Source organism: Psammomys obesus, unplaced genomic scaffold, assembly GCF_907164565.1.
Source record: "Psammomys obesus unplaced genomic scaffold, mPsaObe1.curated_primary_1811, whole genome shotgun sequence".
Taxonomy (NCBI): domain Eukaryota; kingdom Metazoa; phylum Chordata; class Mammalia; order Rodentia; family Muridae; genus Psammomys; species Psammomys obesus.
The window spans coordinates 6,372,951-6,385,503 of NW_026588368.1; the positions used below are offsets into that span (position 1 = coordinate 6,372,951).

The 12,553-nt window shown below is 41.9% G+C and overlaps 1 protein-coding gene across 1 annotated transcript in view; it reads left to right on the top strand.

Moving 5' to 3' along the window:
• Positions 1-12,553, top strand: part of LOC129674276 (alpha-2-macroglobulin-like) — a 34,532-nt gene that overhangs the window by 12,171 nt on the left and 9,808 nt on the right. Inside the window, exons 14-23 of the mRNA XM_055604161.1 lie at positions 1,957-2,124; positions 2,527-2,605; positions 3,845-3,966; positions 6,145-6,223; positions 6,854-6,937; positions 7,555-7,731; positions 7,937-8,024; positions 8,824-8,980; positions 9,263-9,337; positions 10,862-11,042. Coding sequence (XP_055460136.1) covers positions 1,957-2,124; positions 2,527-2,605; positions 3,845-3,966; positions 6,145-6,223; positions 6,854-6,937; positions 7,555-7,731; positions 7,937-8,024; positions 8,824-8,980; positions 9,263-9,337; positions 10,862-11,042 — 1,210 coding nt within the window. The remainder of the gene's footprint in view (positions 1-1,956; positions 2,125-2,526; positions 2,606-3,844; positions 3,967-6,144; positions 6,224-6,853; positions 6,938-7,554; positions 7,732-7,936; positions 8,025-8,823; positions 8,981-9,262; positions 9,338-10,861; positions 11,043-12,553) is intronic.

The following is a 12,553-nucleotide window of genomic DNA, read 5'->3' on the forward strand; positions in this document are numbered from 1 at the left end:
TGAATCACTATATGATTGTGACATTGAGAAATAACATAGTTGCAAAAGGACGTAATGAAAGGGTACACTATTACCCGTGACTGCACGTCAGCATATACTGATTATATTTTCTTAAAGCTTCACATTCTCATTATGGAGGCCAGCTGGAATATGTTCTTGCTAATGCACTTATGAAAGCTTACAAAAGCAAATGATATCTTTACACTTCATTAAAAAAGTAAGCATGGGATTGGGAAGAAGGCACAATGAATAAAGGAGCTTGCAGTCAGTCCTGATAATTTGAGTTCAATCCCTGGAGCCCACATGGTGGAAGGAAAGAATGACACAGGCTACCTTCTGACACACACACACACACACATGCACACACACACACACACACACACACACACACACACACACACGTTTTTAAAAAGCCAATGTGGCGTCACACCTTTAATCCCAGCAATCGGGGAGCAGAGGAAGGAGGATCTCTGGGAGTCTGAGGCTAGCCTGATGTTTGTAGTAAATTCTGGGACAGCCAGGACCACATAGAGAGACCTGGTCCCAAACAAACAAACAAGGTTAAAAAAGGAAATAGAAGCCTAAGAAAATAAAAGTTCTTGATCTGTAAATTTCTACTTTATATTACTATGTGTATATTTATGGTGTGTGTTGATGTGCAGGTTTCTCCTTGCACAGTGGGCTCTGGGGGTTGGAACTCAGGTCTTCAGGCTTGCATGGTAGATATATCTGCTGAACCATCTTACCAGGGCATACTGCTTGGCCTTTACAACTGCTATTTTTAATAGAGGTGTTAAAAATGTACATTGAAAGGACATACTAAGAACATCTCAATAAGGAGAAAAATAGCATTGTTTCGTGTGTGTGTGTGTGTGTGTGTGTGTGTGTGTGTAATATGATTTTTGTACTTGTCAGAGCTTTAAAATGATTGCAACTCCGATGGACACAGAGAATAGATAGTCTAGTAATTCTATAATCGTAAAAAAGGAGCATTCAGGCATTTGGGACAGGACGTGTTCCTCTCAATTCTTTGTTAGTATTTTACTAACAGTACAATTTCGCCTGGTAGTGTAAGACATTCAGTGAACACGTACTTAATGCCGACTGTGTTCTTGGAGCTGTCCTAGATGCTGGGGAGCTAGTTCAGATCTATGGAAAGCCAGATATTTGTGTCTTATAAATTTACATTTTTATAGCCGGGCATGGTGGCACATCCCTGTAATCCCAGCGCTCGGGGAGACAGAGGTAGGTGGATCTCTGTGAGTTCGAGGCCAGCCTGGTCTACAAAGTGAGTCCAGGACAGCCAGGGCTATACAGAGAGACACTTTCAAAAAACAAACAAAACCTTACATTTTTGTAATGGAAATGATAATAATGTGTTTTGGAGACAACAAGGCAGAGAGGAAGATTGCTGGGGAGGAACTGAGGAGGAGTCGCTTCTGCTCCCAGCCCTGTCTTTTTAGGCCAGGATCTCTTCCTTGTGAACGCGCCTCTATGCACCTGTGAGCACTTTATGTCTGTCTTACTTCTCTCCCCTAAATGGGTTTGAAAGCATCATGCCAAGTTCAGAGTTCAGCCCTTAGGGACTGTAGGATGACCTGGAGCATTTTGTCTCCGGAAGTGCTTTTTCCTCTCACATGGAGGCTGTTCACAGCACTTGTTCTCTTGGGGAACATGTGTCCTTTGCTCCCAGGCAGTGTTAGAACTACCACTCATTCCTTCCGCTCAAAACACTGTATCGCCCACAGCACAACTCAATTCCAGTTCCTAGGTTATGAAGGTCTCCTTCCATTTTGGTATTGAGTATAGTGTTTGCTGCCGAATGCTGTAAACAGGTATTTCCCCGGCTGATTAAGTCGGAAGTACATTGGGTTTGGGTGCTGCTGTCCTTGGGCTTTTCCCTTGGTTACATAACAGAGAGCCACAGACCAGTTAGCCCTTGCACCCTTTCTGCAGGTTTACAATCTGCTACCTGTGAAGGACCTTACTGGCTTCCCCCAGGGTGCTGACCAGCGGGAAGAAGACTCTAGAGATTGTATCAAGCAATACGACATCTACATCAATGGGATACTCTACTCCCTGGTGGAGAACACCAATGAAGAGGATGTGTACGGCCTCCTGGAGGTAAGCATCTTCTCTTGGAGACAGGTGTGAAGGTTCTCAAAGCACCCTGTGTGGAATACAGGTTTTGGTGCCTCCTTAACACCATTGAAACCAACAGAGTAAAGGGATCAAGTACCTTCTCCGAGGTCACCAGCAGAAACAGATATGTGAAGCACAGAGGAATCAGGGCCAGGCATTTTGATTAATGATTAATGACGTTTTCTTTCCATTGAAGGTCATTGCTTTGCAATATTTATAGGTATGTATACAGTTATTGCTGTTGGGTGATTTTAAGGGGCAAAATGACCTTCACGCCACAAGCGTGCTGTCATTCCTGCCTCGTGTGCAAACACAGAAAGTTTAATTCAGACGGAAGGAGGTGTGAATGGAGAGGTACTAACTGGGTGGTCATTTCCTTTGTAGGAAATGGGCTTAAAGGTTTTCACCAACTCAAAGATCCATAAACCCAAAGTCTGTGAACGGCTCGGACACACTCAAAGAGGTTAGTGCCTAAAAATACGGAACCAAGTAAGACAACATTTTAAGAATAAAGTGTGACCAAGGTTAACGAAAGACTTGATGCGGAGACATCAAGGCTGTTGCAGTGTTCATGATGATGTAAGCTCAGAGCTGTTACGGGCACGCCTCCACCCAGTGTAAGCCTGCGGAGCACGGAAGGCAGGGTGTGAGCAGTGGCTTAGGAGAAGTGCAGGCCTGGTATAGGCACTGTGGAAAGAAAGAATGGACTCTGAGGAGTCAGACCATCAGCCACCAAGAACCCGTGTCTGCTGGTAGCGATGAGGGGGCTCAAAGAAAAGGGAAGGTTCCCTGCAGTCTAACTGTGCTAAAACGCTCCCAAAGCAGGCAGGGCAGCGCTCTCAGCCGAGTGAAGAGCTTCTTCAACGGCCCTAAAGCATCAGTGGATGCTCTTCACCGTCTTCAGCTGTGCAAACCATTTCTCTGCTGAATCCTAGCAGGCAGCGCGAACTTAGTCTTAGGCCATTGTTCTCTAGTGGTTGCATGCATTTAAGTATGGAGAAGAGGAAGAAAGAATCTAGGAAAATGTTTGGCGAGTAAATTCATTTTCTATGTGAAATGTACTACGGAGAGTCGGATATTCTTACTTCTAGATTGTATTGAGAATTACAGGGAACCTGTTGTCCCCTGCCCGTCTGTCTACTGTCTGCCAGTATGTCTATTGGTGTCAAGTGGCTATCAACACTTCAGGAACTGAAAGTGACAGTAAGGGAGAGCTGACTGACATTCTCATTCAGTATGCAGTACATAGTTTTCTATCCTTGATTCCTCCACTGCTGTAAGTTGTTTCTCAAAACCACTGCTATATGTATTTTTCCTCTGCTACCATAGATGAACATGTCAGTGGCAACTTAGGCTACCGTCCTCTTCCTCCCTCAACACCCTCTATCTCTCCATTTTCCACAGAGGGCAGTAGTTTCCTGGGATCCCACAAAACCATTTCTTTTGCAAAAGTCCAAGAAGGCCACACTTCTTCCATTCTGTGCTTGGTATCTTCTTTCCCTGGTTCAATTTGTTCTAATACCTCAGAGTTCAGCCGAAATGCCATTTTCTCCAAGAAGCCTTCCTGGTTGCCCATATGTCCTTTCCTGACTCCCATCGCACCTTCCCAATCTGTCTATGGCAGCACTTTGGTAGCACAATGTCTCATGAACTCTTATCTATATCTGTATTCACCGCCCCTGTCTTCTCTCACCTACGGTAGGACCAGCTGCATACCATCTCGTAGGCCAAAACCTCATGAATGATTTTCTAGTGGCTCCAGAGTCTCCCAAGGAGACTATACGGACCTACTTCCCTGAGTCGTGGATCTGGGACTTGGTGGAAGTAAGTAACTTATTTTTATATAAGATGTAGAAATGTAGATTCATCACAGTTTTAAACTTCAGTGAGTTTTCCCTTTTTAATGTCTTTATTTAGTATTGCACAGCACGGTGCTTTATTTTTACTGGGAAAACATAAGTAAGGTGAACAATGTAGAAGTTCCCTAGGCTAAACTGATTTCTAATTCTTTATTCCACTGTAAGTGGGATTGTTGTCTTATTGCTTTTTCAGATAGCTTGTTGCTGGTCTAGACATACAAACATACGTTCGATTTTGCATCTAGCAGCATCGCTGAGCTTCTTAGTTCTAACAGGTTTTGTGTGTTTGTTTGTTGGTTGGTTTCTTTTAATGAACTTGTGAGATTCTCTTCACCTGGAATCAGACAGTTGATAAACGGGGGTAATTGGTCATTTCCAACTTGGATACTCTTGACTTCTTTTTCCAATCCAATTATTCTTGAAAGTATTTCTAGTGCTCCATTGAGAGAGGCGGCCTTTATATTATGCTGGATCTTACAGGCAGAGGTTCAGGGGTTTCCCCACTGGGTATAATGTTAGGAGGATTTCATGAGCAGTTTGCATTATGTAGAGAAAATGTCCTTTTATACTTACTTCACTGAGGGTTCGTGCCATGGAAAGATGTTGACTTTTTTTTTTAAACTATAATCATATGAGTTTTACCTTCTAGTCAGCTAATATGATATGCCACATTGGTTGCTCTGTTTTGCATCTAGTGGTCACTGTAGCATCCTTTGAGTGTCCTATTGGATTTAGTACTTGTTATTCTATTAAGAAATATGATTATTTATGATATTGGTTCATAGTTTGATTTTTTTTCTGAGCTTCTCATCTGACTGATACCTGAGCAAGGCTGGCCTCTACTTCCATTTTGGGATGTCTTTGAGAGGTTAATGTTGATTCTTCCTTAAATTAGGGAAATCAGTGAATGAAGCAATCTAGTCAGAAAAGATACACAGAGTGATTTTGTGCCTTTCAAAGTGAGTGTTGTTTCTTGACCCAGCATGTGCTCTGCCCTGGAGAGTATCCCATATGTGCCCGAGAGGAGTCTGTATTCTGATATTTTCTGTATACATCTGTTTGGTTTGTTTTTCGAGTTTATCATTTCTTCATGGGATTTGTCTGCACATTCTAAAGCAGTGGTTACAGCCTTCCTAACTCTGTGACCCTTCAGTAGAGTTCCTTGTGTTGTGGTGACCTCCCAACTATAAAACTATTTTCTTTGCTACTTCATAACTGTAATAATTGCTACTGTTATGAATCATAATGTAAATATCTGTATTTTCTGATGGTCTTAGGTGACCTCTGTGAAGGGGTCATTCAACCCCCTAAGAGGCCACGGCCCTCAGGTTGAGAACCAAGGTTGCAGATGATTCTCAGATCTTTGTGTTTGTTTGCACGACCCCATTTGTCATTGTGGTCACCAGGAGCTTGGGGTTTACCAAGATCTGTCAGTGCTTTGAGATAGAGGAGGTGGAAGATGATCCGCTGAGGCAGGGGGGTGGAAATCATTTGCATCTCAGGTGTTTGCTCCAATCCCTCCATTTCTCTTAGAGAGTCCAGGAGCTGGGTTCACACTGCAGAGCTGAGGAGAGGAAACACTCTTCCTCATAGTGCACATATCTCTCTTCATCCTGTCAGTCCCTGTCCCCAGGGGCCAAGCAAGTTTCTTGTCCTTTTGCTTCCAGAGACAGGGAAGCTGTTGGACACTTTGATCTGTCTCTAGAGCCATCCGGTAGAAGGGGCAGTGTGAAAGGCCCATGCAGCCGGTCATGTTCCCAGAGGACCACGAAGTCATTAAAGGCCCGATCCCCTGGGAAAAGTGGTGTCGCTGAGTGCTCAGTCAAACATATTTCAGGACAAAACTAGGAGCTGAATTCTTTCATTCTTTCTCTTTGTGCTGAGCCCTGGGAGATAGCCACTCACACCCATTGCACATTTTCTCTTTGTTTTCCCTGGTGTCAGGGATCCTGAGAATTGGAGCAAACCACTCGTTCCCCAAGATGGGTGATTTAGTAGGCAGGCCAAACCCTGGGAAGAACTGCAAAAGCTGAGATGCTTCATGCATTCACAAATCCCTTCCAAGGAGAAGCCGGAAGATGGTTTTGTCACTGAAGGAAAGACCTGGAGTGAAATCTCGGGAAATGTTTACCTTTCTCTTCAGGCTCCCAGCAGTGTGCTGTGTGACGGTCCCTTCTCTACAGTGGCCTGGGAAGGAGAGCAATTCCCAGAGAACAAGGACAGTGAACCCCTTCTAGGAGAAACCAAAAACTCTTATCTGATTTTTTTCAATTTGAAATTGCATCTCTGTTTTCAGGAGACATTACCATGTTACCTCTATCTTTTGAGTCAGAAGTAAAATCCCTTGGAAAAATTTTAATTATAAAGATTCTAGAAGGTGGGCCTATGGACCAAATGCAAGCAAGCATCATACATATTAATTAAAGATCTGCTTCTCTACTGATAAGCAAGCGTAGGTTAAGCTTGAAATAATTCTGGCCGAATAGACGCAGTAGGAGCAGAAGGAATAGCTAAAATGAGTCCCCTTGTCCTGAGCATACAGGGCAGGCTGTGGGGTGACTGCCACAGAACCTCAGTGAGAGTCAGCTCCAGACTCTCCCTGACTCCTCACTTTCTTTGGAAATGCTACTTCATATCAAGGGAGCACGGATGGTTTGGGATGAAATCCTGAAAACCCCCGACTCCCAGTAGCTACTAAGGTCAGAACCAAAACCATCTTATTTTTGTAAAAAGAACAATTTTTCAGAGGAAGCTTGTGCTTAAGGTGCCATTCTAGTTTGCGGGCCATCGAGGTGTCTAAATGGCCTATCACAGACTGGCCTTTCCTGTGGCTGACGTGCTTCTTGCCCTAGGTACCGAGGTGTCTGAACAGATATCGCTGAAGCTGCCACCAGGTGTGGTAGAGGACTCCCCTAGAGCCTCTGTCACAGTTTTGGGTGAGTTCACTCCTAGAGAACTTGAACATTAACTTTTGCTCTATTTTTTAACTTTTGCTCTATTTTCATATGTGTGCATGTGCAAAATTGTTTTGCTTTGTAATTTTTAATTAAAATATAATTATAACATTTCCCTCTTCTCTTTCTTCCTCTCCTATGTGTCCCCCCTTCACTCTCTCTTTAATTATTACCTATTTTTTAACATTGTTGTTACATATGCACACAGATTCCTAAATATGTCAACACAACTCCTCATTCCGTACAGTGTTACTTTTCTATAAATATTTATTCAAAACAAAAGAACAACAACAACAAAAATGTAGTACACACCTACAATCCCAACACCTGAGAGCTCGAGGCAGGAGGATAGAGTTTGTTGCCAGCCTAGTTTGCATAGCAAAACCTTGTCTTAAATATGTACATACATACAGGCATGCATCATGCATATATAAATACATGGAATTGTACTTTTAACTTCTTTTCTTTGAATTACTGTTTGCAATAATCCTTCTTTCCTGTCGGCATCCTTTGTAAAATTACTCATTTTTTAAAAAACATGGCTAATTACTCATTTTTTTTTGCTATAATCTTACATTTCATTATCTTCCATTTTCTAGGAGATATATTGGGTTCTGCCATGCAAAGCATACAGAATCTCCTCAAGATGCCCTATGGCTGTGGAGAACAGAATATGGTTCTGTTTGCTCCTAATATCTATGTCCTGGATTATCTGAATGAAACGCAGCAACTGACAGAGGAGATCAAGACCAAGGCCATTGACTATCTCAATATGGGTGAATGAGGGACTGAAAGTTGAAAGCCTTGTTTCAGCTCTATTATTCAATCAGATGGAGTTATTTATCACCCCTATTGCATTTTAAAAATTATATGTGGACAAAAATTAAGAAAAATTATAAGAGATATGAAACATTTTACTAATCTTTCTGGTTTTCACGGGTACCTAACCTGCCATATTGTTGCGCTAACCTTCCATTACAGGTTACCAAAGACAATTAAACTACAAGCACCAGGATGGCTCCTACAGCACTTTTGGGGAAAAAGCTGGCAGGAATCATGGGAATACCTGGTAAGGGGAAGCCAATTTCTTGAACTCTCATTTTGAACCAGCTCTTTACATGCAGTACCCCTAGTTATGTCAATAGCAACTCTACCAAGACACATGTTTTTAGAACTAAATATTAGATGAATGTCCCAATATTAGCGAGTTAACAAGCAGAGAATCTTATATTAAAATATACGTGTGTTAAATGTGTCCCCAAAAGCTATTCTGGTCATGTTATACCAACATGTTCTTTTCTAAAATAACTCCCTTAACCAAGAATTTTAAAGGGAGTTTAGTGAGCACATCATATAACTTCTAGACAAGCCATCAGGTTATATTCTCTTTCTTGGGTCACACTTACCTTCAAAGAGGATGAATTAATTTAGACATGAAAGAATGAAGGATGGAATGATGCAAAATCTTACTTTTGTATTCCTAAGTAAAAGTAAATTTCAAGTTACCTCATAGAATAGTTGGACACTGGAGAAAATTGTCATCTACATATAGTAAGGAACCCCTCAAGCGGAGGGCCAAGAACCATCCCATGCTCTTTTGTTTTCAGATTGTATAAATCCTTTGCCTTAGTTCTCAAAGAACTAACAAAAACAAGTGTCAGAAATATGTAGATTCTTTATTATGACTAAAGCAAATTCTAGGTCTAACGTACTTCTCTGGGAGACTAAAGGAGGGGACATCTCTAGTGCACACTGATCCCTGTTAGGTGCTTCTTCAGCGTAAGGAAATGAAGCGTGAAGCATGTTGACATGAAGTGGTTCTGAAGCCATTGTAACAGCATATATAGAATCACTTTCACCTCACTCAGGCTCACAGCCTTTGTACTGAAGAGTTTTGCTCAAGCTCAAAAATACATCTTCATCCATGAAGCACACATCACCCAAGCCCTCATCTGGCTCTCCCAGCAGCAGCAGGACAACGGCTGTTTCAGGAGCTCCGGGTACCTGTTCAACAATGCCATGAAGGTCAGTGATTTCAGGGCTCGTTTTTAATTATCCATTATGAGAACTTCAAGGACACGAGTTATGAGTAGAAATTACTGACAGATCCATCAAAGAACAATAGGATCTGGATATCACCAAGAAAGAGAGGCTAGAGTTTGTACTGACTGTGAGGTAATCCCTGGAAGAAGGATATTTAAAAAATAAAAATAAAAAAAGGTAAGTTCCACAACACAGCAGAATATGAATAGCTAGTTAATGGAATTCTCAGAACTCCTCAGATCTCTTCCTCCTGCCCATTTACAGGGAGGAGTCGAAAATGAAGTCATCTTGTCTGCCTATATCACCATGGCTCTCCTGGAGATGTCTCTCCCCTTTTCGGTAGGTGCTTCCTCATTCCCTGTCAAAAGATGGTTCTGGATGAAAAAACAAAAACAAAAAAAACCCTGTCCTGTTCTCCGAGACTGGGGTTTCCCTATGTGTCAGCTTTCCTTCTGTGTGGTGCAAATGCCTTCCAGATCCATTTGTTCTATCACGGTAGAAAAGTTTACATTTTCTGAGGGAGGCATCTATGTTATTTCTCTCCTGTGACCATCGTCGCTCTCCAAAGAATCTTAAAGATGTGGCTAATACCAGATTAGTGGTCAGTAGTAGATCACTTACTTTTCTACTTTTTGAGATTTTCATACATGGATCCAATGACATACCATCGTATCTACCCCTCCCTATTTCCTTCCTCCAACTCCCTGCCATTTCCTCAAATCACCCCTTCCCAACTTCAGGCCTTTCTTGAAAAAGATGACCCATTATGTCCAGTTAGTGCTGACCATATGTTCGTTGGTGTGGGGGCCATCTACTGAAACACTGGGCTCTGACCAGTGACTGCACTCTTGAAATTAAAAAAAAAAAATCCTCTCTCCCTCCAGAAACTACTGAGTGACAAGAGAGCCTCAGTAGGGGGATGGAACATCTAGGCCAGAATTTTGGCTGGCTTGATCAAGTGTCTTGTGCAGGTAGACCTAGCTACTGCAAGCTCATGAGTGTGTTAGCCACGCCGTATTCAGAAGGTAACACGTCACAACACTTCTCCCCTATCCTGTGGCTTTTATATTCTTCCTGCCTCTTCTGTGATGTTTCCTGGGTCTTGGTTAGGAGCTGTTTCTTCTATGCATAAGAATAAGTTGGAAATCCAGTTAGACCAGCACCATTTGTTGAAGATGCTGTGTTTTTTCCACTGTATGGTTTTGGCTTTGTCAAAAATCAAGTATCCGTAGGTGTGTGGGTTTATTTCTGGGTCTTCAATTTGATTCCACTGATCCATCATTCTGTTTCTGTTCCAGTACCATGTGGTTTTTATTACTATTGCTCTGTAGTACAGCTTGAGGTCAGTGATGGAGATACCTCCAGATGATCAGTTCATGTATATAACCTAGAACCCCTGCTCAGATGTAACCCATGGCAGCTCAGTATACAAGTAGGTTCCTTAGTAAGGGGAACAGGGACTGTCTCTGACATGAACTCATTGGCTAGCTCTTTGACTGCCTCCCTTGGATGGGGGAACAGCCTTGCCAGGCCACAGAGGAGGACAATGCACAAGTTTGGATGAGACTGGATAAGCTAGGGTCAGATGGAAGGGAAGGAAGACCTCCTGTATCCATGGACTTGGAGAGGGGCATAGGAGGAGATGAGGGATGGAGGATGAGATTGGGAGGAGAGGAGGGAGGGGGCTACAGCTGGGATTCAAAGTCAAGAAACTGTAATTAATATAAAAAATAAAAATTAAAAGAAGAATGAATTAGAGAAACATCTTTATCTCTGGTGCTATGTTCTACTCTGTGTGCTCACCTGGGAACGTCAGTAACGCCTTTGTTCACATAGCTGTTTCCTTTCCGCTCCCCTTCACAGCACCCTGTTGTTCGTAATGCCCTCTTTTGCCTGGACACAGCCTGGAAGTCAACAAGGAAAGAAGCCCATGGCGGCCATGTTTACACTAAGGCACTATTGGCCTATGCTTTTGCCCTTGCTGGTGACGAAGACACGAAAAAAGAGATACTGAAATCACTTGACGAGGAAGCTGTGAAAAGAGGTAAGAACACATCTGAGGTCCTTCTGCCAGCATCCTGTGCATAAAAGTAAGTAAGTAGATAAATAAATAATTCAGAGCTTTCCTAGCCCGCCTTTTGTGATCCCTGTCCTTTCTGCTACCACCACCTATCATCCAGCTCTCTAGATATCTATCTGTTCTGGCAAGCCACCCAGTAAGTGGTGGTTCTGTTCCTTCATCTGAAAACAAGGATAATGTTTGCCCCATGGCGTTGTCCCCTTGAATGAATAATAAATGTAAACATTTAGTGGAGTCTGTGGCATGTGGTCAGTGTTACAAAAGGCCTAGCTGTCATTCCTTCTAAGATGTCAGTTCCTAGTCTATCCCCGACCCTTACGTGGTGACCTCATGAAAAAGTTTGGGTGTTTCATTTCATTACACAAATCGGTCAGGTTGACCAATCTCTTTATTTTCTAATACTATTTTTGCATATATCACAGTCTATATGACAACTTAAAGAAATAGAAAATACAATGCACATCTCTAATAAAGTAGACCTTATGTCTTTTTTGATAGTGTCATTAAATGTTCCCAATATAATGAGAAATATTTTACATGATGCAAAAGGCGTAAAGGATAATTAGAAAATACCTGAGCAACTCATTCCTAATATAAGAAATAAAGAATTCACAATGCATAAAAAAATCCAATGTTTTATTTATACCTTCAGAAGTTAACATTATCTTAAATTCATTATCACAATTTTATTTATATGTATATATGCAGTATATACCTATACATTTGTTGTGTATGTCTCCATAAATATTTTTAATTTTATAAAGTTTCCACCTTTACATATGTAGTATCATACCTATTGGTACTTCAACTTTTTTTCCTTCTGATTTTTAGGTTTAAGACTATGCAAATAAGTCTCCCTAGCAGTGTCTGTAACTTTGCTTTACTAATTTTCATGCTCTGTTTTTATTTCTGAGACAAAGTCTTTCCAGGTAGCCTAAGTTAGCTTTAAACTCACAGTTCCTCTGCCCCTGCCTCAGCCTCCCAACTCCTGGAATGACAGATATGTACCACTACATCAGCCTTCCTGTCGCTTGCTGACACCTCGGTTCCACAGTGGATGCCCAGGTGCCTGTCTCTCTGTGCACGTGCCAGCTTCTCCAAGTAACACTGCTAAAAGTGTAATGACTCACTATAGTCCAGACACTTCTTTTCTGAATATTGCCAAATTGCTTCCAAAGAGAAATTGATTCTCCATGCAGCCCTTGTCAGTTCCATTCCTTAAGAGCCATGTCAGCTTCGGGTATTTTAAAGACAACAGTGTTGTTTACAATCTAATGAGTATAAACTTTTATTATCTTAGTGCTCTGTGATATTCAGGGGAGAGTCCTCTGTGAAGTAAAGGCTTTACAAGATATTTCATACATGCTAGTTAAGCTCTAGATGACCTCAGAAGCAGAGAATACCCAGAACCAATAAGACAACTTTCTCCCACCATACAACTGGAATAACCATCTTAAGTCATAAGTGGTGAGAGA